The sequence below is a fragment of the Salvelinus fontinalis genome, chromosome 8, assembly GCF_029448725.1.
Source record: "Salvelinus fontinalis isolate EN_2023a chromosome 8, ASM2944872v1, whole genome shotgun sequence".
NCBI classification, from domain to species: domain Eukaryota; kingdom Metazoa; phylum Chordata; class Actinopteri; order Salmoniformes; family Salmonidae; genus Salvelinus; species Salvelinus fontinalis.
Genome location: NC_074672.1, coordinates 1,152,501 through 1,179,085, shown reverse-complemented (window position 1 = coordinate 1,179,085; position 26,585 = coordinate 1,152,501). Strand labels below are relative to the sequence as shown.

Genomic DNA, 26,585 nt, shown 5'->3' with positions numbered 1-26,585 from the left:
TATATTAACAACAGATGCTTTATCCATACATCAGATAGTCTGTCATTTAATTTATAGGAGGTTTAACACTAAATAATCTCAACCACGTCACTCAAAGTCAATGGCCGGGCTGTGTTAGTTCGAAAATTATTTCGGTGTATTAAAAGCAAAAACTAGCTTTTGCACCGGTCAACCCATGTGCATTCGTTAAAGTATTGATTCGTCTTCATTATGCATTTGTCATTTTAATATTCGGTTCCGTCTGTTTGGGTCAATTTAATAGGAATTCTGCAAAATTGATCACAACGCGCTGTGCTTCGGGTAGGTTTTCGGGAAATAAAAGTTTGTCGGTCAGCGAATTATACAAAAACATTTATATGACAGTGAAGCCCAAATTGTCTACTTTCAAACCATGCGGTTTTGTACACATATACAATGCCAGACTTTTTACATTTTGAAAGAGTTCGAGGATGAAGAAACACAAACGGGACTGCGCGAGTTCCATGGAGCCTGCTGGATCAGCTGCTGGCCGTTGGTGTTCTCAATCACGTCCGCGCTTAGGCTTCATAAAGTCAGAGGAGCGCTTGTAGAATAATATACATTAAGAGAGAATCAGATGTGACGCTCCATCGTGTTTGTCAAACATATAGTACTCACAACTTTTTTATTATAAGCTTTGCGTTCTCACAAACCAGGACCTTTTCTGGATTATTATACGTTTGGAAATATTAATTTAGAAACTTGTGACGCTCTGTGACAGACGTTTGCCGGGAATACTTGAACTGAACCTGCATATTCAACCAATTTTAAGTCAACAATGGCAGAGACGGTGGCAGCTCCAGCCCCAAAAGCTAAAAAGGCGAAGGCACTCAAGAAACCTGCTTCACACCCGAAATACTCGGATATGATTATGGCGGCCGTCCAGGCAGACAAAAGCCGTGGAGGTGCGTCCAGACAATCTGTCCAGAAGTACATCAAGAGCCATTACAAGGTGGGAGACAATGCCGATTCCCAGATTAAGCTGTCTCTGAAGAGGATGGTGAGTGGCGGGGTCCTGCGCCACACCAAAGGCATCGGCGCATCAGGCTCCTTCAAACTGGCTAAAGCAGAGGACACCAAAAAGGCACCTAAACCTAAAGCCGTTGTGAAACCAAAGAAGTCGCCTGTGAAAGTCGCTAAGCCCAAGAAGGTAGCAAAGCCCAAGAAGGTGGCCAAATCACCAGCAAAAGCCAAGAAAGTGAAAGTGTCAGTGAAGAAAGTGAAAAAGTCCCCGAAGAAAGCGGCACCAAAGCCCAAGAAATCAGTAAAGAAAGCCAAGGTGGCAAAGCCAGCCAAGGCAGCCAAACCCAAGAAGGCCAAAGCTGCAAAACCCAAACCCAAGGCAGCAGCCAAGAAAGCCGCAAAGAAAAAGTAAAATGGACATTACAGAGAGACTTGTAAATACTTTGAGGAAATGTTTCTGTATATGTCATATTATTTTTGTATGGTCTCATGCGAATTGATCAGTTTTTACAGATTGTTTTCCACTCCATTGCACTATATGATGCTGTAAAAAGTGGGTCTGGAATTAAAGCATTTTTTTGTAAAAGCATTAATTGTTAGGCTACTATTTATTATTCCTCTCTGAACCTTGGAAACCTGAGGACCTGTTAGAAAATGTATGTGACACTAATCAGGAATTATTATTGACTAGGCTATTGGAACAAGTGAATAGTTCTTGTTCTTTGTGCACGAGGTCATTCTGAAAATACACTTGTTTCAATAGCGAGCATTGTTGAGTTACACAATGTATAGAAGAACTGTGTAGGCATGGACATCAGCAAGATTTTCAAGTGTTGGTATGGCTCCAAATGCGGACTCTGTGCTACTTTTTTGTAAACCAACCGTTCCATTAATTCAGTGTATTTGTAATGAACTGCAGACTATGTATTGCATCACTTTTGAAACTGTTTATACTGTAATACAATAAACTTTTCTCATCTTCTAAATATAATGTACATTTATTAGTCGCATTTTACGCATGCATACACCGATCAATTACCAACAAATTAAGTATTAAGAATTAAGTTTTAAGTAGTGTTGTTAATAAATTAGACTTTCTAATTCTTTATGTTCTCAAGGTTCTCAATCTTTGAAGAATGTACATTTTCTAAATCCTGAAACAAGCCCAAGGACCCTATCTAAAGGCCAGGAACATAGTAGCTCAGTCATTTTTCTCTATACTGATGACTGGATATAGCTCTGAGAAATAGGTAAAGCAACATTCTTTGTTGAGCGGAGCATTTGTTTTCAGCTTTTTTTCTGTCCTACTGTACAGTGCAGATGGGAATTGGAAAAGGAGAGGAAGCAAACCCTAAAGAAAACAAATGCTCCTACCTGAAGTTAACTCAAACTCGATACTTCCATCTCCTGGTTGCGCTGTGTATTTTCGTTCCCACCATGTTGTTGAAGCGGTTTACAGGGCAGCAGTTAGAAACCTTGAAAGGACAAGAATATACAAATGTTATTTTCTTCAAAGTAGTCCAATGGGCATTTCCAACTGAGACTTACCCCACACTAGTTAGTCGAGTCGACAGAGATTATGTTAATGTGAGTTTAAGTGTAATTTTTCAGGAAATAGCGTTTCCATCAGGAATGTGACACTAAAGACCTGGGGCAAGCAGAATTCCAGAATCAACATCCTCTACATCATCAAGACAGTTGCTTTGTGAGAAGGTGTTAACCCATGTTCACATATGGCCATTTTTTATGTAAATAACATCTGAAAACTACCAGTGGCCTGACCTTGGCCTCAAGTCAGATCAGGTCCACTGAGGCCATGGGCCTAGTGAGACACTGGAGCTGGGCTGTGGAGGTGTAAACAGAAAGTCTGAACCATTTTGGTAAAACACGGTGTCTCCGGTGAAAATTCACCAAAACATTTACTTTCTATTACTTCTTAACTTTGAACATCAATATTTTAGTTATTCCACTTACTGCTTGTTAAAAAGGGATGCAGTCTTGGTTGGTGACAGGTAAGAGTAGACCTAGCCTATAAGTTCCATTTGTCACCTATAGCAACAGCTATTTTGCATTCAGCAGTCCAAAATGTCAAACATGCACTGGAGACAAGACAGAAATCCATTCGAACTATAAAATATGTTTTAAAAGGTTTGTGTTTGTCACTTTGTTAACGTTTTTTTGGTCACAATATAGTGAAATGCCGGTATAGTATATATACCTGCAAAGTGCCCTAATTAAATTCAGGTGATGCTGAATGCTCAAGTGCAAAAGAGCACAAAAAGCATAACCAGACACACCATTATGTTAGGCCAGATCATCTAACACCTTTATGTCAAACTTGTACAATTGTGTAGAGTTTTGCACACAATCTATTTGATCATTTTGGACATTAGCCATTTGCCTTTGCATTTAGCACACATTGAACACAAAGCACCAGTGTGCACACACACCAACACACACAAATATCCCCACTATGACAGTCATGGATACATGTTTGGCAAAACATTCAACAATCCACATTTTTCTTTCTTTTTTGGGGGATAAAAACAATGGCAAATTAAGTCATACAATCAAAATCGTGACACACATATCCATTTATGCACGCACGCAAATGAACATGTGCACACACACACATACACCACACACACTCAATTCATGGCTGATTTAGCGGAAATACAATTTGGGGCCTAAGTTCCAATTTGTGGTGAATGCACGTGAAAGATAAGACGAGGCAGATATTTTCCTTTGAATGATAATTTGGAGTGTTAATTTGCACGGGGCAGGATTTAGTTTTAATATCATGAAATAAGAATGACAGAAAAAGAATTTGGATGTTTTAACACTACTGATTTCCTTGAGTAAGGAGGGATGCATTACAGACTTCAGTGTGTCTTTTTCATCAATCTGATACAATATAATCACTTCTCTTCATGCACAACAAGACATTGCCTCCTCCACAATTCTTATCTGGCAAGCCACCACTGGTGCTATCAGAGAACAAACCTCTTAAAAAAACAACAACCTGTACATTAATAAATTGATCTAGTTCGTTTCACCCACAACCCTAGTATAGCAGAATCTAAAGGAGTGATAGCTGGTATTTTACCGTTACTGTCTGTAACATGGAGGCTTTTGAATTTGGCAAATCAGGTCTGAAAGTCTATCTCAGTGGCTTGTTCAGTGGGAAGACAAGTTCCGCGGGGCTCCTTTTGGGACTTCCAGCAACTTCCCAGCATTGAGCTAGAGTGTCTGTTGCTCGGTTACGTCCTTGCAGCAGGTTCCGCCATAGCTGGTGCTTTAAGGTCTTGGGGTTGCTTGACAGATGCATTCGGACCCTCTGTCTTCACTCCCCCCCGGTTCGTGATACGAACTGTATGAATTCACCATGTTGCTCTTTGGTTTCTAAACCTCACCAGTCTTTCTGTTTGATAGGAATTTGGAAAAACCTATCTCATTTTGGATTTATTTTATTTTCCTTAGGAAATACTGCATATTAAAAATAAAATATATCTATGCATTGTCCTCCTGAACACCTTGTGGATGCATGTGGAAATGTCTTGGGTTTGAAATGTTGTACCTTCCTTGTATTTGCATATCCTCATTTGATAAAGTACCTATCTATTTGTAGCAGCTCGTGGGGGAATCATTGCATTGAGCACAGGGAGGGTACCTCCTTAGCCTGGAATTTGACATCGTAAGGCAGAGCAAGCAAGGTAGGAGGTCAGAAGAGTGTGAAAGAAATGGTCACAAGCCTCTATTTTGACTAATATAACTAGTCAGTGAAGAAGACCTGACTATCTGGAGTAGCCGGGAATAGCAGAATAAAGATGAGGAGAGGTTGGTGTATGAATAACGATGTAGTAAAATGGATGAGTTTTGTCTGTCAGGTCTAGACGGCTAGTTTGTCTTGATGGCTAGTTTGTCTAGACGGTTGGTCTGGAGTGTTGGTTTTTGAAAGCTGGTCTGGAGATTGGGGTTGAGGGAAAAAGAGGGGGGTGGGGCTCCAGTCAGGAACCCAGTTATTTCTGTCGGGCGAAAGCTCTGTAGATGGCGAAGCCTAGGACTGTGACTACTGCTGCTCCTAGCGTCACTCTCAGCCAGAAGGAGGTGTTGCTCATGTCGGAGTCGTTCAGGTGTCTGTGGGGGGAAGACAAAGTAATCAACGAACTGACAAAAGAAAAAGCATAAAGGCTCAGACCACTACAGAGTACAAACTAAAATGTTACATGAAATTCTAGTTTCTCAACACTGAAACGCCAAACTATAGACGAAATGGTGATAAACAGAGTTGTTAGTCATATGTGACAGTCAGTGTACTAATGCGTACGGGAACATGGCGGCCCAGGCCAGCTTGGTGTAGATGTTCTTGCTGGTGGAGTCCAGGGACAGGCCGGAAAAGGGGAGTGGCGGAAGCAGCCGGTGTTTGTGGCAGAACTCTGCTGGGGTCATCCCGTGGAGCTGTCTCACCTAGGGGAGGTCTGCCTTGGAGGCCACCACCACACAGGGAATACTGCTGTTCATGTAGTGCTGCTACAGATAAGACATAGATTATATGTGGATGAAGAGAAATGGGGTGTGGTAAAGAGAAAGATGATGTGGGTAAGAGAAAAGGGAGGAAGAGAGGAAAATAAAAGACTAAAAAACATTGAAGAACAGACTCCTGATCATTTCATTGAAACACATTCTGTTCCTTTGTGAAAACCAGAGAAGCTCTGAAGCAGACATGAGATACTGCTCACCTTGTATATACTGGCACAGGAGTCGAAGGAGTGGGGGTCGTTTGTGTCATACATGAGATATGCTACGTTGCACGCAGCATCCGACGCCTTTAGGAACTCCTTTTATACGTCCACCTCGTAGAGCTGCCAGGGGAAGACGACAGATTGGAGGTGAGGCTACTGTACTCTACCAAGGGTCAGGGGTCAGAGTTGAGGTTACAGTAAAAGATAATGTACTCACGATGAGGAACTTCTCCTGGTTGCTAACTTGGACAGTGTTTATGATGTAGAAGGAAAAGGCACCGGTGGAATGCTCCTCTCGCTGAAATAAACACACAGACCCTCATCTTTTCTTGTAGTAATGCTAGTAGTTAGGGTAGGTTTTCAACATCCTTTCTCTGCTCGAACACATCATATTAATAATGCAGAATGGTCTTACAATGAAGAGTTCAAGGTGTACTATTAGTAACAAAGTACTAAATAGTTCCTCCAGGAATTCTGTATCGCTATTTAGTCTAAATAATATTTAGGCAAACAATAGTAAGATGACCGTACCGCTGTGTTTCGGCCAAGGAAGACCTGAAGGAACGCAGACTTCCCAGTACATCGCGGTCCAATCACCTTACATAGGAACACTGACTGCTGAGTCTGGCCCTTCTCCAGGTCCACGGCCTTCTCCCGAGTCACTGCAAAGCCACACACACATGGACAGCACCACACACACACACACACATGGACAGCACCACACACACGGACAGCACCACACACACACACGGACAGCACCACACACACACACACACACACACACACACACACACACACACACACACACACACACACACACACACACACACACACACACACACACACACACACACACACACACACACACACACACACACACACACACAGTAGGTACAGGGAACCATTGACTAATAAAATGGAGTACTATCAAAGCATTTAAAACAATCATATTTCCCCCTGGTTAATGTGGGGGAATGCAGAATCTGATCTAAGATGGTGGGGGTAAGAGTAACCTTGGGTGTTTTGGAAATATTTGAGCTTTGGGCCCACTCCCACCATTTATAGCAGGGTCAGCTAAACCTGCTCACCTCTGTGGCACAGACTGAGTCTGTGAGGTCATTAGCGCCGGTGAGACTCTTACATTACACCACCCTACCCTAATCCTGGGAAGCCCTACCCTAATCCATGCAGCCACGCCCTCAATTTTACGCACGCACACAAACATAAATACACACTGGGAGGCCGGTTGAGGTTAATTGACCAATTGAAGGATGCGACTATTGCATTATTATTGATAATCTCAAATGTGTAAATTTTGTGTTAGCAGCCCATATACTAACTAAACCACACATTCAATCTCCACGCCAGTCAAACTGCATATTCAAAGTTGAACTTTCAGTCACTATACATCCACAGAAGGCATACAAACTGTATATAATTCTGTCGGTAGGGCCTATACTGAACCAGATTATAGTTCTAATCCTCTAACTACAGTGAGTGAGGTTTACTTTGGCACTAGGATTATTGGTTCTAGTTTACATACATACAGTCCATCTTCCTAGAGAGGCTACATGCAGGATGAAAACAAAGATGTGTTGATATGTGTGCAGACACAGACACACACCTGTGACTGCAGTGGTTTGGGTGTTCTGCTGAGTAAGGATGGTGTAGCCCAGGTATCCCAAGTACTCCAGGCAGCGATGGATGTCAAGGTATGCTGAAAGCCTGTATACAAAGGGAAGTCACGTTAGTGAAGATAGAGAGCAGAATAGGAACCACAGAATTAGGAATTAGAACACTAAAATGGACATGAACCTTTTTATGATGAGATAAAGGTCAGCCATTTTGGTCAGGGAGTTGGTCAACCACGGTTTGCCAGTGCTGTGCTAAGATAGTGTCAAATAATGATTTTGAAGAATTGGCACTGTATGTTTGTTAACCCCTTAGAACCCAAAGCGGCGTTTCTTTAAATTACTATATAGCGGCCTCGACCGGACTTGTTTTTATAACAATAATATCTCTGTCAATATCGCAAAATTAACTTGCTAACAACCTGTTGTCGTATTCGCGTGACTGTTGTCATCAACCAGAAACTTGGAAGAGGCTCCAAGATGGCAGCTTGAGCACACGCTTCCTACCGAGCACTGCGTACCAACTTTTGAAAGATCGTTCAAAATAACACTTTTCACTACCAAAATAATACTTTGCTTGCTAAAAACACCAGGTTATTGATGATTTAAGATGATATTTTCCAAAATGTCACAGCACGCTGACAGAAAGAGAAATCTTATGGCTACCTCCTCAGCTACCAATGCTCAGCCATCATCCAGTGTCATTACACAGGAGGCAAATGCTTTGACTGACAACTGCAATAAATGGCCTGACAGACGAGGATTTTCCTTCTTTGCCTATAACCCCAAGCAAACCTCCAACTTCCAAGGAAGGCATGTTTGAACTGGGCCCAGATGCCACTGCCAATAATGGTGTTATCGCCACTCTTTCCAGGCCCGATGCCATAGAGAAAATGGTCGGCGACAACACAATGAAAATCGAGGGCTTAAAAAAAAACGTTGACTTTGCATGCATGGAAATCAAGGATGTTAAGAAGGTCGCCCACATCGAAAAGCGTGTCGAAAAGGAGGAGGGAAAGATAGACTCTGCCAAAGCAGAATCGCGGAACTCGAATGCTACTCCAGATGGTGGTATCTTGAGACTGTATGGCATTCCCGCGGCAGATGGGGAGAACGTGCGGCAAGAGACCATCAAAGTCTGCCAAGCTATCTTACCTGAGAAGGCTAAGCTAGCAGATGTTGTCAACACTGTACATCGCCTCCGCACGAGAAGGCAGGGTGACTCCAAGCCCAGAGGTGTCATTCTCCAGTTTTTAAAAAATGTTAAAGTTTTTTTTATACCTTTATTTCAACAAGGAACACAGACTGAGACCAAGGTCTCTTTTATAGCTGGGCCCTGCGTATACATGTTTACACATAGTTTAGGTACAATGATTAAGAAACTGCACAAGACAAACAAAACAACCCTTAAGAATTTATATGCAGAGACCTGATTAATTCGAGAACCATCTAAGCTTGTAAGTGCAAGTGTATTTTCAACCAACTTTTTGAATCTATTAAAAATCATAACATTTGTTTTCTTTGCATTTAAAACAAGTTTCAGCTGTATGAAATACCCTTGTAATAACTTAAAATCTGTCTCTAATAGTGATAATGCTTGGTCAGCCGTTGAAGCGATAGAGTACATGACAGTGTCATCGGTATATAATGAATTTGACACTTTCTTATCTCATCACCGATATTGTTTATGTAGAGAGTGAACAGTAATGGACCAAGTATACATCACGGATCTACAGGGATGCCACTTGGAAAGCAGCCAAAGAAATCTACCTTCCTACGCGACAACAACCTGCGGTTTGCTGAAGACCTCTTGAAAGCAGACAGACAAAGGAGAAACTGTGGCCAGCTGTGGAAAAGCCCGAAAAGAGGGGAAAGCGGCTTACTTCATCGGAGGGTGAGCTTTCATCAATGGATCCGAAATCAACCTTCCTCCTTGAGGACTGTCATAGATTGTGCCTGGTGGTCAACATAGGCTACCTAGATAGCTACCTCTGATGTGAGCAGATCCCACTCCCGACTCTAAGGTGATTTAACTCTAACTGCACAGGACTACTGGTGTAATGGATATTTACTATTTTATTTGTTCTCTCACTTCTGATATTTTTACCTGCTGTATAGGCAGTGAGCAAGCTCTTTGTTGTTTCTTGTTCTGGAAGTTATCTTTTATGCTAAACTATTCTCACTCAATCATTTATATCTATATGGTGTGCAACGCTGGTTTCTTTTCATTCTTACTCGATTTGCGATTATTGTTTAGCTCGTAGTACTTTCTGTTCTATATTCCACTTTGTCGTTGTCTATAGTTTCACTCAATGCTAGGGGGTTAAGAAATAATGTAAAGCTCAAAGCCTTATTTTTATTTGCCGAACAGCTTGTAACAGATTTACGTTTTTTTCAAGAGTCTCATTCGGTTTCTACTGACGTCAACTTCTGGAGATCTCAGTGGGGAAATGATGTAAGGCTCTCATGGTTCTGAACGCTCTGCTGGTTATCACTCTAAAGAAAATATTGAATGGAAGTCATTTGCACTCCGACTGTGACCCTTTTGGTCACTTTCTTTGTCTTGTTATCAACATCATTATTATTGTTACCAATATTTATGGGTACAATTCCAAACTTGAAAATTATCAGTTGAATCTTTGGAAAAGCCTATTCTCCATTGGCTAACCAAGTTCCATAACACATTACTTATAGTAGGTGGGGATTTTAATATTTCTCCGAATAATTTAATTGATAGATGGCCTCCGGGACAGTCCACTTCTATGAATACAAGTTTGAGGCAGTTTACGGAAAGCTTTTCGTAATTATTTATTATTAAAAAACAGCCGATATTATTTAAAAAACGGCCGATTAATTGGTATCGCGTTTATTTGGTCCTCCAATAATCGGTATCGGTTGACCTCTAGTATAGATATTTGGAGAGTAAAGTTTCCTATGTCAAGTCTTTCACTTGGAGTAATAAGGAAAGCTCCAGACAATCACACATAGATTTTGGCCTGGTGTCTAAATGTTTTGATAAACAAGGTATTTCTGTTAACATCCTTGCCACTCCTCTTACTGATCATAGAGCTATTTATATTGACATTACATTTTTTTATCTCTGATAATGGCCTTGGCAGAGCATCCTACTGGAAGCTTAATAACTCTATATTAAAACATGAGTTGGTCAAGATGGATATAAACAATTTAATTCCACACTTCTGGAACAAAGCTATAAATTACAATTCATACAGTAATAACTGGGAGCCTTTTAAAGTTGGAAGATATTTATGAAAAAATGGGAGTATTCTTGCCAAGACAAGGAGAGCTGAAGAAAGTAATTACAAAGATCACCTCTCTTGTTCAAAAGCCTGTTGAAAGTCTCTCAGAGGAGGACAAATCTGTTCTGTTTGAGCTACAACACAAGTTGGATGATATGTATAAACTGAAAGCAGAGGGAGCCTTTGTCAGAGGGTGAAGAAAATTCATCTTATTTTTTCAGGTTAGAAAAATACCACTCTAAAAATAATACAATTCAACAATTAAATATTAATGGTTTCATCACAGATGACCCCAAATTTATCTCTAACTTTAGTTGCAACTTCTACAGGAATTTATATAGTTCTAAGTATTGTGATGTTTCCTCAACTCTTTTTTTTACTCTCTGGGGGATGTGAAATCAATTGGGGTGGCTGAGGGGGAACAGTGTGATGACCCTATTATAGTTGAAAATATAATTTCTTCTATTGAACAGCTTCAAAATTAGAAGTATCCTGGGACTGATGGTATATCTGCTGAGTTTTACAAAACTTTTTCTCAACAGTTGGCCCCATTTCTGATGGAGGTATTTTCTGAAAGCATTGTAAATAATGCTCTCCCTCCCAGTTTGACTCAAGGTCTGATTACATTAATCCCTAAGCCCAAGAAAGACTTGCTTCTCCTCAATAATTGGCATTCAATCTGTCTGCTCAATAACGACTGCAAAATATTAGCCTCTATATTTGCAAATAGAATGAAAGCAGTATTGGACTCAATTATAGAAGAGACCCAATCTCGTTTCATGAGGAATAGACATATTTCTAATAATATCCGACTCGTGTTAGACCTTATTGACTATTCTGATCTAATCTTCCAAGATAGTTTTATTTTCTTCATAGACTTTTATAAAGCCTTCGATAAAGTGGAACATTATATTTCTCTGCCTTGAGAAATTTGGTTTTGGGGAATTCTTTTGTAGTACTATTAAAACTCTTTATATGAATGGGAACAGTTCTATTAAATTAAAGCATGTCACTTCTCCTAGATTTGATTTGAAAAGGGGAATTATGCAAGGATTCCCAATTTGGCCTTACCTCTTCCTGCTTGCAACCCAACTTCTTGCAAGTTTTCTTAAATCCCGCGATATAAAAGGGATCTCTATTGCTGACAGAGATATTATCATAAGTCAGCTTGCAGATGACACCACCCTCTCTTTTTGAAAGATGCTGACCAGATTCCTAGAGCAGTCGATGTGATAAATATTTTTTCCAAAGCATCTGGTCTTTGCCTAAACCTTAAGTGCGAATTGTTTGCTGTTAAAGACTGTGTGATAGCCTCTATACGCAATATTCCAGTCAAGGAAAAAGTAACATACCTTGGGATTACCATATCTAAGGAGCAACAGGAAAGATGCTCATTACATTTCAGAACTGTTATTGAAAAAAACAAAAAGAAGTTGAACCATTGGTTACAGAGGGATTTATCCTTGAAATGTCAAGTATTGATTTCTAAAGCTGAAGGTATCTCCAGACGTACTTATGCAGCCCAGTCCCTCCATCTTGACAACAAAATAGGTAAAGCGGTTGACCAGATGGTTTTCAACTTCATCTGGAAAAATCATACACATTATATTAGGAAATCTGTCGTATGAACACACATGAATACGGTGGTCTCAATTTTTTAGATTTCCCTACTTTGAATAATACTTAAGATAAATTGGGCTAAACATTTCTCATTATATCTTCTCCCGTTTTGGTGGCTTCAATTTTATGTTACTTTGTAACTATAACATAGGATAAAATTCCTACGAAATGATCTGCTTTCATAGACAAGTATTCTTAGCGTGGTCGTTAATATATAAACATAATTTTCCCCCGCATAGGTATTTTATTTGGTACAATAAGGATATTTTGTTTCGAAACAAGTCTTTATTTTTTAAGAACTGGTTCAATAATCATATCCTGCTGGTGAGTCAACTTTTTAATGCAGAAGGATTGTTACTCAAGTCTGAGGAATTTCTCTCTCGTTACAATATCCCTGTTACACCTAGATTTCGCCATAGTCATTGATGCTATTCCATCTGGAACTCTCATGTTGTTGAGGTCAAATCACATTTATTTAAATAGCCCGTCTTACATCAGCTGATATCTCAAAGTGCTGTAGAGAAACCCAGCCTAAAACCCCAAACAGCAAGCAATGCAGGTGGAGAAGCACGGTGGCTAGGAAAAACTCCCTAGAAAGGCCAAAACCTAGGAAGAAACCTAGAGAGGAACCAGGCTACGAGGGGTGGCCAGTCCTCTTCTGGCTGTGCCGGGTGGAGATTATAACAGAACATGGCCAAGATGTTCAAATGTTCATAAATGACCAGCATGGTCAAATAACAATAATCACAGTAGTTGTCGAGGGTGCAGCAAGTCAGCACCTCAGGAGTAAATGTCAGTTGGCTTTTCATAGCCGATCATTAAGAGTATCTCTACCGCTCCTGCGGTCTCTAGAGAGTTGAAAACAGCAGGTCTGGGACAGGTAGCACATCCGGTGAACAGGTCAGGGTTCCATAGCCGCAGGCAGAACAGTTGGCCAGGTGGACTGAGGACAGCAAGGAGTCATCATGCCAGGTAGTCCTGAGGCATGTTCCTAGAGCTCAGGTCCTCCGAGAGAGAGAAAGAGAGAATTAGAGAGAGCATACTTAAATTCACACAGGACACCGGATAAGACAGGAGAAGTACTCCAGATATAACAAACTGACACTAGCCCCCCGACACAAACTACTGCAGCATAAATACTGGAGGCTGAGACAGGAGGGGTCAGGAGACACTGTGGCCCCATCCGATGATACCACCGGACAGGGCCAAACGGGCAGGATATAACCCCACCCACTTTGCCAAAGCACAGCCCCCACACCACTAGAGGGATATCTTCAACCACCAACTTACCATCCTGAGACAAGGCCGAGTATAGCCCACAAAGATCTCCGCCACAGCACAACTCAAGGGGGGGCGCCAACCCAGACAGGAAGATCACGTCAGTGACTCAACCCACTCAAGTGACGCACCCTCCTAGGGATTGGCATGAAAGGGCACCAGTAAACCAGTGACTCAGCCCCTGTAATGGGGTTAGAGGCAGAGAATCCCAGTGGAGAGAGGGGAACCGGCCAGGCAGAGACAGCAAGGGCGATTCGTTGCTCCAGAGCTTTTCCGAGTCTGAGACCGAGTCTGCGTCTCTCACATGGGTAGGCAGACCATTCCATAAAAATTGAGATCTATAGGAGAAAGCCCTTCCTCCAGCTGTTTGCTTAGAAATTATAGGGACAATTAGGAGGCCTGCGTGACCGTAGCATACGTGTAGGTATGTACGGCAGGACCAAATCGGAAAGATAGGTAGGAGCAAGCCCATGTAATGCTTTGTAGGTTAGCAGTAAAATTTTGGGGCTTCACCATGTTTCATTGAAATGTACAGCTGTGTGTCATCCGCATAGCAGTGAAAGTTAACATTATGTTTTCGAATGGCATCCCCAAGAGGTAAAATATACAGTGAAAACAATAGTGGTCCTAAAACAGAACCTTGAGGAACACTGAAAAGTACAGTTGATTTGTCAGAGGACAAACCATTCACAGAGACAAACGGATATCTTTCCGACAGATACGATCTAAACTAGGCCAGAACTTGTCCGTGTAGACCAATTTGGGTTTCCAATCTCTCCAAAAGAATGTGGTGATCGATGGTATCAAAGGCAGCACTACGGTCTAGGAGCACGAGGACAGATGCAGAGCCTCGGTCTGATGCCATTAAAAGGTCATTTACCACCTTCACAAGTGCAGTCTCAGTGCTATGATGGGGTCTAAAACCAGACTGAAGCATTTCGTATACATTGTTTGTCTTCAGGAAGGCAGTGAATTGCTGCGCAACAGGTTTTCATTGTTTTTGAGAGGAATGGAAGATTCGATATAGGCCGATAGTTTTTTATATTTTCTGGGTCAAGGTTTAGCTTTTTCAAGAGAGGCTTTATTACTGCCACTTTTAGTGAGTTTGGTACACATCCGGTGGATAGAGAGACGTTTATTATGTTCAACATAGGAGGGCCAAGCACAGGAAGCAGCTCTTTCAGTAGTTTAGTTGGAATAGGGTCCAGTATGCAGCTTTAAGGTTTAGAGGCCATGATTATTTTCATCATTGTGTCAAGAGATATAGTACTAAAACACTTAAGTGTCTCCCGATCCCAGGCCCTGGCAGAGCTGTGCAGATCCAGGACAGCTAAACCGTGGAGGAATACGCAGATTTAAAGAGGAGTCCGTAATTTGCTTTCTAATGATCATGATCTTTTCCTCAAAGAAGTTCATGAGTTTATTACTGCTTAAGTGAAAGACATCCTCACTTGGGGAATGCTGCTTTCTAGTTAGCTTTGCGACAGTATCAAAAATATATTTCGGATTGTTCTTATTTTCCTCAATTAAGTTAGATGTGTAACCAGACCTCACCTTCTTGACCTACCCTCGCTTAATCCAGTTGACTCTCCAATAGGAAAATGTGTTTCTCCTTGCTCCCTCAGAACAACAGATCTATATGTGCTTTATTTCAAAGGGATATTGTATCCATTCCTTATGTCACAACTTACTGGAATACATTTATCAATATTAGCTGCTGGAAAAAATTATGGAAAGACATTCATAGTTATATAATTGTTAATATTCTTGATGACTTTTTTTATATTGGAGAATGTGCTGCTCGGTTTCCTTAACCATAATAAAAATAAAGAAAAAACATTTTACTTCATAAATCTAATTGTCAATTCACTAATAAAAAAACACTCTTCCGTGGTTTCTATAAGGAATTCGAGCAGTACATTAAGACCATTCTACATTCTTCTAATAAAAAAGCTGTTAAAACAATCAATGTGTGTTTCTTTTAAGGTCTTTGTATAATAGCATATGTTATCATTGTCTGTTTGTATACTTTTTGTATGTATACTGGTTTTTCTACAATAACCCCCCCCCCAAAAAAACCCAGAAACAGTGCATGCTAATATTTGACTTTAAAAAAAAACCACAACAATTTTCAAGATCTTACTGAGTTACAGTTCAAATGAGGAAAACCAGCCAATTGAAATAATTTCATTAGGCCTTAATCTATAGACTTCTGTTGGTCACATGCCTTAAATATTGGGCCTCAGGATCTCGTCACGTTATTTTTGTGCATTAAAATTTCCATCGATAAAATGCAATTGTGTTCGTTGTCTGTAGCTTATGCCTGCCCACACCATAACCATGGGGCACTCAGTTCACAACGTTGACATCAGCATCCCGCTCGCCCTCACAACGCCATAAACATGGTCTGCGGTTGTGAAGCTGGTTGGACATAGTGCCAAATTCTCTAAAACGACATTAGTGGCAGCTTATGGTAGAGAAATGAACATTCAATTCTCTGATAATAGCTCTGTAGGACATTCCTACAGTCAGCATGCCAATTGCACACTCCCTCAACTTGAGACATCTGTGGCATTGTGTTGTGACAAAAATACACATTTTAGAGTGGCCTTTTGTCCCCAGCACAAGGTGCACTTGTGTATTGATCATAATGTTTAATCAGCTTCTCGATATGCCACACCAGTCAGGTGGATGGATTATCTTGGCAAAGGATAAATGCTCACTAACACGGATGTAAACAAATTTGTGCACACAATGAGAGAAATAAGCTTTTTGTGCATATAGAACATTTCTGAGATCTTTTATTTCAGCTCATGAAACATGGGACCAACACTTTACATGTTGCGTTGATATTTTTGTTCAGTATACTTTCTGAATATTGTCATCAGGTCACATTTTTGATTATTTAAAAAATATGTATGGAAGTATAATATATTATACTTGGTACATTTGAGTGAGTAATTTAGTCAAATGTACAATTTAAATACTTCAGGGTTTTTGTTGTGTTAATCATTTTGATAGTGTCTTTACACAATGGAAGACAAAATGAATGTTATTCCTATTGAATGTGGTGTCATATTAAAGAAGAGGTTGTGCTCTTTAAAACTAAGTTAACTTGTAATTGTCATTTATGAAATGTGAGAAAATGAGCTTTATCTTGAATATTCTCAGTAATCTACAGAAGCATACTTAAATTCTATTGGGGTCTAAAGGATTAACACAAAACCAACTTCCAAATGTCAATACTGGCCCAACTGATTGCTTGAAAAAAATATTTTTGATAGCATTTATACTTTTTGAACTATAACAATATTTAAATGAGCTCCCAATGCATTTCATCGGGGGAAAAAAGGCCCATAGACTTTAATGGTAAAAATAGACTGGTCCAACTTATATGGCTTGTTGAAGGATATTTGACACTATGTATACTTTTGGAACTATAACTTTACATTTGCATAAATTAACATGGGTTTGAATGAGAACCATAGGAATACAGTGGTAGCTATTCAAAATGGTCCTGCTCCTTGGTTCATTCTTTTTTGAATCCAAGATGGCGTAGCAGTCAGATGTCCTTTGTCCTCGTCCTGTCCCGTGTATATATATTTTATATATTTTCCTTCGCATTTCTTTTTATATATATTTTTTTCTTCTTAAAAACTCAACTTCAAAACACTCTCCTGCAACCCACCTCAACAAATGTGGTGCGGATCTGTTTTTTTTTCCTCAAAGGTATTATTCACCTCGTATCCGAAATCAACAACAGAAGCTAGCCAGAAGTTAGCCAGCTCACAAGCTAACGTTAGTAGTTCAGCTAACCACAGCTAGCGCTCATCAGCTATCCTTTAGCTCGGAAAACTATTGCCAGTTTTGTACAACGCGACTCAGACCAGAGCATACCAGACCTTTTTTCTCTCCATATCCCCGGATTTTTACCGCAAGCTCTGGACATTTACACCTGGATCTTGCAGCTAACCAGCTGCTATCCGAGTGACTATTGGCTAACATCAATTCCGGAGCAAACACCAATTATCCCGGAGCTAGCCAGCTGAAGAGTTCCATCAGCCACTCCTGGGCTACAATCATCTATCCGGACCCGTTTACTGCCGATGCGGAGCCCCACCGGGCCTTCACGACTGGGATACCGACGTTATCTGCCCGAGGGAGTTATTCAACTGGCCCCTCCATCGCGACGTAACCTGAACGCCCATATGCTAACTGCGGCACGCTAATCGTTAGCTGTCTTGAGCATATCGGCTATCTGAACAGACAACCTCTCTTTCGCCATCGCCATCCGGCTTGGATTCTCTGTCGACACGACCACGTCTGGTCTGCAGACGAATTGCCCATCCGCTGTGCCCTCAACCGGCCTCCGTCTGAGCAGACCCCCTCCGTCTGAGCAGACCTCCCCCCGGGCTACTAACTTTAAACGCCGCGGGCTAGTTTAGTGGAGGCCTCACTGCCCCATCTACGGCTGCCCCCTGGACACTATGATCACTTGGCTACATAGCTGATGCCTGCTTGACTGTCCATTAATTCACGGTACTCCATTCCGTTTATTTGTGTTTTATCTGTCGGCTCTGTGCTTTAACTCAGGATCTGTGTGTAGTTAATCCGACCCTCTCTGCCTAGCCGTCGCCATTTTTACCTACTGTTGCTGTGTTAGCTGACTAGCTGCTGTTATATCACCTGTTGTTTTAGCTAGCTCTGACTAGCTGGCTTTATATCACCTGTTGTTTTAGCTAGCTCTCCCAATCAAGACCTGCAATCACTTTACGCCTTACTGCATGTCTCCCTCAAATATCAATATGCCTTGCATACTGTTGTTCAGGCTAGTTATCATTGTTTTGGTTTGCAATGGACCCCGTAGTTCCACTCTCCGTACCTCTGATACCTCCTTTGTCCCACCCCCCACACATGCGGTGACCTCACCCATTGAGACCAGCATGTCCAGAGATACAACCTCTCTTATCATCACCCAGTGCCTGGGCTTGCCTCCGCTGTACCCGTGCCCCACCATACCCTGGTCTGCACATTATGCCCAGAATCTATTCTACCACGCCCATAAATCTGCTCCTTTTATTCCTTGTCCCCAACGCTCTAGGCGACCAGTTTTGATAGCCTTTAGCCGCACCCTCATCCTGCTACTCCTCTGTTCCTCGGGTGATGTGGAGGTAAACCCAGGCCCTGCATGTCCCCAGTCACCCTCATTTGTTGACTTCTGTGATCGAAAAAGCCTTGGCCTCATGCATGTCAACATCAGAAGCCTCCTCACTAAGTTTGCCTTACTCAGCACACTCTGCCAACCCTGATGTCCTCGCCGTGTCCGAATCCTGGCTTAGGAAGGCCACCAAAAATTCTGAGATTTCCATACCCAACTATAACACTTTCCGTCAAGATAGAACTGCCAAAGGGGGAGGAGTTGCAATCTACTGCAGAGATAGCCTGCAAAGTTCTGTCATACTTTCCAGGTCTATGCCCAAACAGTTCGAACTTCTAATTTTAAAAATTAATCTCTCCAGAAATAAGTCTCTCACTGTTGCCGCCTGCTACCGACCCCCCTCAGCTCCCAGCTGTGCCCTGGACACCATCTGTGAATTGATCGCTCCCCATCTAGCTTCAGAGTTTGTTCTGTTAGGTGACCTAAACTGGGATATGCTTAACACCCCGGCAGTCCTACAATCTAAGCTTGATGCCCTCAATCTCACACAAATCATCAAGGAACCCACCAGGTACAACCCTAAATCCGTAAACATGGGCACCCTAATAGACATTATCCTGACCAACTTGCCCCCCAAATACACCTCTGCTGTCTTCAATCAAGATCTCAGCGATCACTGCCTCATTGCCTGTATCCGCCACGGGTCCACGGTCAAACGACCACCCCTCATCACTGTCAAACGCTCCCTGAAACACTTCTGCGAGCAGGCCTTTCTAATCGACCTGGCCCGGGTACCCTGGAAGTATATTGACCTCATCCCGTCAGTTGAGGATGCCTGGTCATTCTTTAAAAGTTACTTCCTCACCATATTAGACAAGCATGCTCCGTTCAAAAAATGCAGAACCAAGAACAGATATAGCCCTTGGTTCACTCCAGACCTGACTGCCCTCGACCAGCACAAAAACATCCTGTGGCGAACTGCAATAGCATCGAAGAGCCCCCGCGATATGCAACTGTTCAGGGAAGTCAGGAACCAATACACGCAGTCAGTCAGGAAAGCAAAGGCCAGCTTTTTCAAGCAGAAATTTGCATCCTGTAGCTCTAACTCCAAAATGTTCTGGGATACTGTAAAGTCCATGGAAAACAAGAGCACCTCCTCCCAGCTGCCCACTTCACTGAGGCTAGGTAACACGGTCACCACTGATAAGTCCATGATAATCGAAAACTTCAACAAACATTTCTCAATGGCTGGCCATGCCTTCCTCCTGGCGACTCCAACCTTGGCCAACAGCCCCTACCCCCCCGCTGCTACTCGCCCAAGCCTCCCCAGCTTCTCCTTTACCCATATCCAGATAGCAGATGTTCTGAAAGAGCTGGAAAACCTGGACCCATACAAATCAGCTGGGCTTGACAATCTGGACCCCCTATTTCTGAAACTGTCCGTCGCCATTGTCGCACCCCCTATTACCAGCCTGTTCAACCTCTCCTTCGTATCATCTGAGATCCCCAAGGATTGGAAAGCTGCCGCGATCATCCCCCTCTTCAAAGGGGGAGACACCCTGGACCCAAACTGTTACAGACCTATATCCATCCTGCCCTGCCTATCTAAGGTCTTCGAAAGCCAAGTCAACAAACAGATCACTGACCATCTCAAATCCCACCGTACCTTCTCCGCTGTGCAATCCGGTTTCCGAGCCGGTCACGGGTGCACCTCAGCCACGCTCAAGGTACTAAACGATGTCATAACCGCCATCGATAAAAGACATTACTGTGCAGCCGTCTTCATCGACCTGGCCAAGGCTTTCGACTCTGTCAATCACCATATTCTTATCGGCAGACTCAGTAGCCTCGGTTTTTCTAATGACTGCCTTGCCTGGTTCACCAACTACTTTGCAGACAGAGTTCAGTGTGTCAAATCAGAGGGCATGTTGTCCGGTCCTCTGACAGTCTCTATGGGGGTACCACAGGGTTCAATTCTCGGGCCGACTCTTTTCTCTGTATACATCAATGATGTTGCTCTTGCTGCGGGCGATTCCCTGATCCACCTCTATGCAGACGACACCATTCTGTACACTTCCGGCCCTTCCTTGGACACTGTGCTATCTAACCTCCAAACGAGCTTCAATGCCATACAACACTCCTTCCGTGGCCTCCAACTGCTCTTAAACGCTAGTAAAACCAAATGCATGCTTTTCAACCGTTCGCTGCCTGCACCCGCACGCCCGACTAGCATCACCACCCTAGACGGTTCCGACCTAGAATATGTGGACATCTATAAGTACCTAGGTGTCTGGCTAGACTGCAAACTCTCCTTCCAGACTCATATCAAACATCTCCAATCCAAAATCAAATCTAGAGTCGGCTTTCTATTCCGCAACAAAGCCTCCTTCACTCACGCCGCCAAACTTACCCTAGTAAAACTGACTATCCTACCGATCCTCGACTTCGGCGATGTCATCTACAAAATAGCTTCCAATACTCTACTCAGCAAACTGGATGCAGTTTATCACAGTGCCATCCGTTTTGTTACTAAAGCACCTTATACGACCCACCACTGCGACCTGTATGCCCTAGTCGGCTGGCCCTCGCTACATGTTCGTCGTCAGACCCACTGGCTCCAGGTCATCTACAAGGCTATGCTAGGTAAAGTGCCGCATTATCTCAGTTCACTGGTCACGATGGCTACACCCACCCGTAGCACGCGCTCCAGCAGGTGTATCTCACTGATCATCCCTAAAGCCAAAACCTCATTTGGACGCCTTTCCTTCCAGTTCTCTGCTGCCTGCGACTGGAACGAATTGCAAAAATCTCTGAAGTTGGAGACTTTTATCTCCCTCAACAACTTTAAAAATCTGCTATCCGAGCAGCTAACCGATCGCTGCAGCTGTACATAGTCCATCTGTAAACTACCCACCCAATTTACCTACCTAACCCCCCATACTGCTTTTATTTATTTACTTTTCTGCTCTTTTGCACACCAGTATCTCTTCTTGCACATGATCATCTGATGATTTATCACTCCAGTGTCAATCTGCTAAATTGTAATTACTCGATTTATTGCCTACCTCATGCCTTTTGCACACATTGTATGTAGATTCTCTTTTTTCTACCATGTTATTGACTTGTTTATTGTTTACTCCATGTGTAACTCTGTGTTGTTGTCTGTTCACACTGCTATGCTTTATCTTGGCCAGGTCGCAGTTGCAAATGAGAACTTGTTCTCAACTAGCCTACCTGGTTAAATAAAGGTGAAATAAATAAAATGAAAAAATTAAGCTTCAAGACTAACTTTAAAACATTCAGGCTATACTAACTTCAAATTCTATTAACTATAAATATAATCATATAAATAATATAACTCACCAACAATAACTCTTGAACCATTCGAGCTAGACACCAAATCAACTTTCATGTTCAGGCTATCCTAACTTTACACTCTTTATCAACTATAACTACAGTCCATTTGGAAAGTATTCAGACCCCTTGACTTTTTCCACATTTTGTTACATTACAGCCTTATTCTAAAATGGATTCAATACATTACCCTTATCAAATTTTTACACAGTATCCCATCATGACAAAGCAAAAACAGGTTTTTAGAAATGTTTGAAAATGTATTAAAAACAAAAACCTTATTTACATAAGCATTACCCTTTGCTATGAGACTTTCTACCTGAGAAATTGAGCTCAGGTGCATCCTGTTTCCATTGATCATCCTTGAGCTGTTTCTACAACTTGATAGGAGTCCACCTGTGGCACATTTAATTGATTGGTCATGATTTGGAAAGGCACACACCTGTCTATATAAGGTCCCACAGTAGGCCGTACATCTCAGAGCAAAAACCAAGCCATGAGGTCGAAGGAATTACTCGTAGAGCTCAGAGACAGGATTGTGTCAAGGCACAGATCTGAGGAAGGGTAGGGAAAAATGTCTGCAGCATTGAATGTTCCCAAGAACACAGTAGCCTCCATCATTCTTAACTGGCAGAAGATTGGAACCACCAAGACTCTTCCTGGAGCTGACTGCCTGGCCAAACAATCGGGGGAGAAGGGCCTTGGTGAGGGAGGGGACCAAGAACCCGATGGTCACTCTGAAATAGCTCTAGAGTTCCTCTGTGGAAATGGGAGAACCTTCCAGAAGGACAACCATCTCTGCAGCACTCCACCAATCAGGCCTTTATGGTAGAGTGGCCAGACGGAAGCTTATCCTCAGTAAAAGGCACATGACAGCCTGCTTTGAGTTTGCCAAAAGGCACCTAAAGGTCCCTGAGTGAGGGGAAGGGGAAGTAATCAGGGAAGTGATGAAGTCCAGGTGTGCCTAATGATGAGGCGCAAGTGTGCTTAATGAAGGTTGCCAGGTGTGCATAACGATGGGTTGCCAGGACCGGTGGTTAGTCGACCGGTAACGTCGAGCACCGGAGAGGGGGTGGCGGGAGTAGACGTGACAAAAATCATAGCTAAAGCGTCTATGTTTGCTTGTGAATGCTGTATACAGATGCCGTATCTTAATTCGATCATCCCGTTGTTGCAATAATAAATAAGCAAATGCAAACTTGTAGTGTATATTAGGTTTAAAAAGGCCACTATAATTTCAGACTTGATTTGTCCTAACAACAAAAAATGTCCATTAATTATGATCCATATAACAATTCACATGTCCTGTTGCTGCAGGATTATTTTCCTGCTGTAGCCAACTGACTTAAATTAATGTATTGTGACTGACTCATGTATGGTCACACTCACAACCCATTCCATGCTGTTTCTCTTCTAGGGTTGCTTTTAAAATGCTCATCCAAAGCCTCCTTCTGGGGTTTCTTTGGAAAACATTGAAAGAAGTGCTTACTGGAATGTCAAAGCATAGTCAAGATGAGTGACGTGGACAGAGACCAGTGCTTACAGTTTGAGGAGTGGTGGTGAAGAGAGGGACAGGTGTACCTGATCCTCAGTAAGATGATGAGACAAGGGGTGAAGAGGGACAGGGTGTAGCCAACCGTGTACATCATCATAAAGCTCACCATTAACTGGTTGAACCACAGCTGTGGAAACACATGCAGAGCATGTTACCATGGGAACTGACGTTAGAAGAGATTATGTTAAGTAGGACTTTATACACATGTTCTCACCAACGAAGATATAAACAACTTGAAAAACACAGCTTTCTCAATAGCGTTGAAACGAACACGTAAAAGGATCAGCCGTTCCCAAATCGCTTCCTAGCCATTCCCCTTGGCCTTAATCATTCATGGTTTGCAGATCTGTAAGTCGAAAACTCCATTACTACACTGCTTATATATATGGTATCCAGACCCTTCAGATCTGCAGAAATTGAAGGGTTAGCATCAAGGGGCTGCATAAGTTGACAGCAGGAAAGCACTTCAAATGATGGCACAGAAGGCTGATTTACCTAAACAGCTCAGGGGCACAGTGCTCATTAACACCTACAAGTACAAAAACAGATTGTGTAGTATTTATGCCAGGTGCCTCCTGAGATGTGACTTCCTGTTCCTCTTCACACTGAGACATGTCCCTCCAGACTTCCTAGTCCTCCTCCTCCACCCACCAGAGCCACACCGCCGACGCACCACACCGAGACATTGGACATCTCGGGAAACATACACACATAAATACACGTTTAGTGTGCAAAGACAAAAACCTCTCAAACATATTTTCCCACAGAAACAGGCATACAGTCAATGTGCCCACACACACACACTATTCTGAAAGCAACACACACAATGTGTCACGCTTACTCCCTCTCCCCCGTTCAACGTCGCCGGTCTACTAACCACCGGTCCTGGCAACCCATCATTACGCACACCTGACAACCATCATTACGCACAACTGGACTTCATCACCACCTTTATCTATCACTCTGTAGCCTCACTCATCAGGCAGTATTGGTTCTGTTTTCTTGTCCAGACCCTTCTTGGTTTGTATCTCTCCATGTTTGTTATTATTCAACTCACCAACTCCCCCTCCATTTCAGAATACTGCCTAAACAAAATGGAAGCAGCAGGTAATCAAGACATCTCCCAGATGGTCGGCAAACACCACGATCAGCTGGCGTAACTGGAGATGGCAATGGATGAGGTTCTCCTTGTTCTTCAACGCCTCGACATTACCCGAGGGGCGTCACCTCCAACTAGCGGAGGATTCTCTAACACGAGTCGACTCAGCGAGCCAGCACCCCATCCATTAGTCCCCCTGGTCAGCGAAAATGACGGGACTCCATCTAAATCCTGTGGCTTCCTACTCCAGTGCTCCCTCTATTTCGCCCATCAGATGGGAGCCTCCACCACCGAGAGGTCCAAAGGTTGCCACGGTTATTGCCCTGCTGACCGGATGGGCGTTGGAGTGGGCTATGGCCATCTGGGAAAGAGGAGGAGGAGGAGCTGGATTCCTATGAGAAGTTCATGGCTCTGTTCAGGGTGGTCTTCAATCATCCACCGGAGGGCAGAGAGGGAGGTGAGCGCCTACTCCAACTATGACAGGAAGGCCAGACTGCTGCGAAGTATGCCCTCACCTCCTGGACAGTGGCAGCATCCAGCGGATGGAATGAGCCGGCTCTCCGAACTCTATTCAGAAGAGGACTGCGTGAAGAGATCCAGATGAGATCCATTGACCGTTCTGGGTCAGAGCCTGAACCCATTGAGGTAGGGGCAACACGTCTCCGCGTGTCTGAGCTAGTCTGTCTGTGACAGCTGGGGTTCTGACCCTATTGCGGTCAGGACGGGCACCAGCTTCAACGGTGTCCGTTACGTTTCAACCTGGGGTCCACGAGAGCAGAGGGACAGCCCCGAGATGATCACTTTCTGCCAAACCATTTCTAGTAGTGAAATCAATATCTGTCTGTCCCTCGTGTTGTTTCTACAACTCGTGGACTCCGGTGCCACGGGGAATTTTATTGACCAGGCCCTTGCCTCCTCCCTGAACGTCACCTCATACCCGCTCTCCTCTCCATTTCCTGTTCAAGTGCTGGACAGTTGACCACTGGGATCCGGGACTATCATACACATCACAGCACCGCTCACCCTGGAGTCCATACACCAAGAAATCCTTCCCTTCCTCATCATCAGTGCACCCATACATAAGATCATCCTAGGCCTCCCATGGCTCCAACGTCATGACCCCACTATCTCATGGTTGAGGACGACAATCACGGACTGGGCACCCGAATGCCGGGGACCTGCTTTCCCTTCCCTTGTGGTTCCACATCAGTCGAGAGTCCTGTGGTTGCCCTTCAGCCCAAGATCCCAGAGGTATACCAAGACCTACGGGAGGTTCTCTCCAAGACCCGCGCCACCTGTCTCCCTCATCACCCCTGGGACTGTGCCATCGACCTGCTTGCAGGCTCTGCACCTCCACATCTACCATCTGTCAGTGGCTGAAACCAAGGCTATGGCAGTAGGTGTACATCCATGAGGCTCTCCAACAAGGTTTCATTCACATGACCACCTCCCCTGCATCGGTACGCTTCTTCTTCGTGGCCAAGAAGGATGGAGGGTTACGTCTGTGTATTGATTACAGAGGTCTGAATTCCTTCATCACAAAGTACCGCTACCCTCTCGCATTGGTGCCGGCCACGATCAAACAACTTTGTGGGACCTGCAGAGTGCCTACAATCTTATCCGCATTCGGTAGGGGGATGAATGGAAAACAGCTTTTCAGCACGATGTCTGGTCACTACAAGTACTTGGTGATGCTTTATGGATTAGCCAATGCTCCGTCAGTGTTCCAGGCATTCGTTAAAGAGGTGTTCCGGGACATGCTCGGACGCAAGGTGGTCGTGTATATCGACAACATCCTGGTCTCATCGGCTACCTTGGAGGATCACGTCGCTCACGTCTGAGTAGTCCTGGAATGCCTCCTGGCCAACCACCTGTATTTAAAAGCGGAGACGTACCAAATCCATCAG

At 43.2% G+C, this 26,585-nt stretch overlaps 1 protein-coding gene across 1 annotated transcript; it reads left to right on the top strand.

Annotated features, from left to right (window-relative positions):
- Nucleotides 1-563: 563 nt before the first annotated feature.
- On the top strand, nucleotides 564-1,972 carry LOC129860340 (histone H1.0-B-like). The gene has a single exon (XM_055930664.1). The coding sequence runs from the start codon at nucleotides 797-799 to the stop codon at nucleotides 1,391-1,393; it is 597 nt and encodes a 198-aa protein (XP_055786639.1). The 5' UTR covers nucleotides 564-796; the 3' UTR covers nucleotides 1,394-1,972.
- The last annotated feature ends 24,613 nt before the right edge of the window (nucleotides 1,973-26,585 follow it).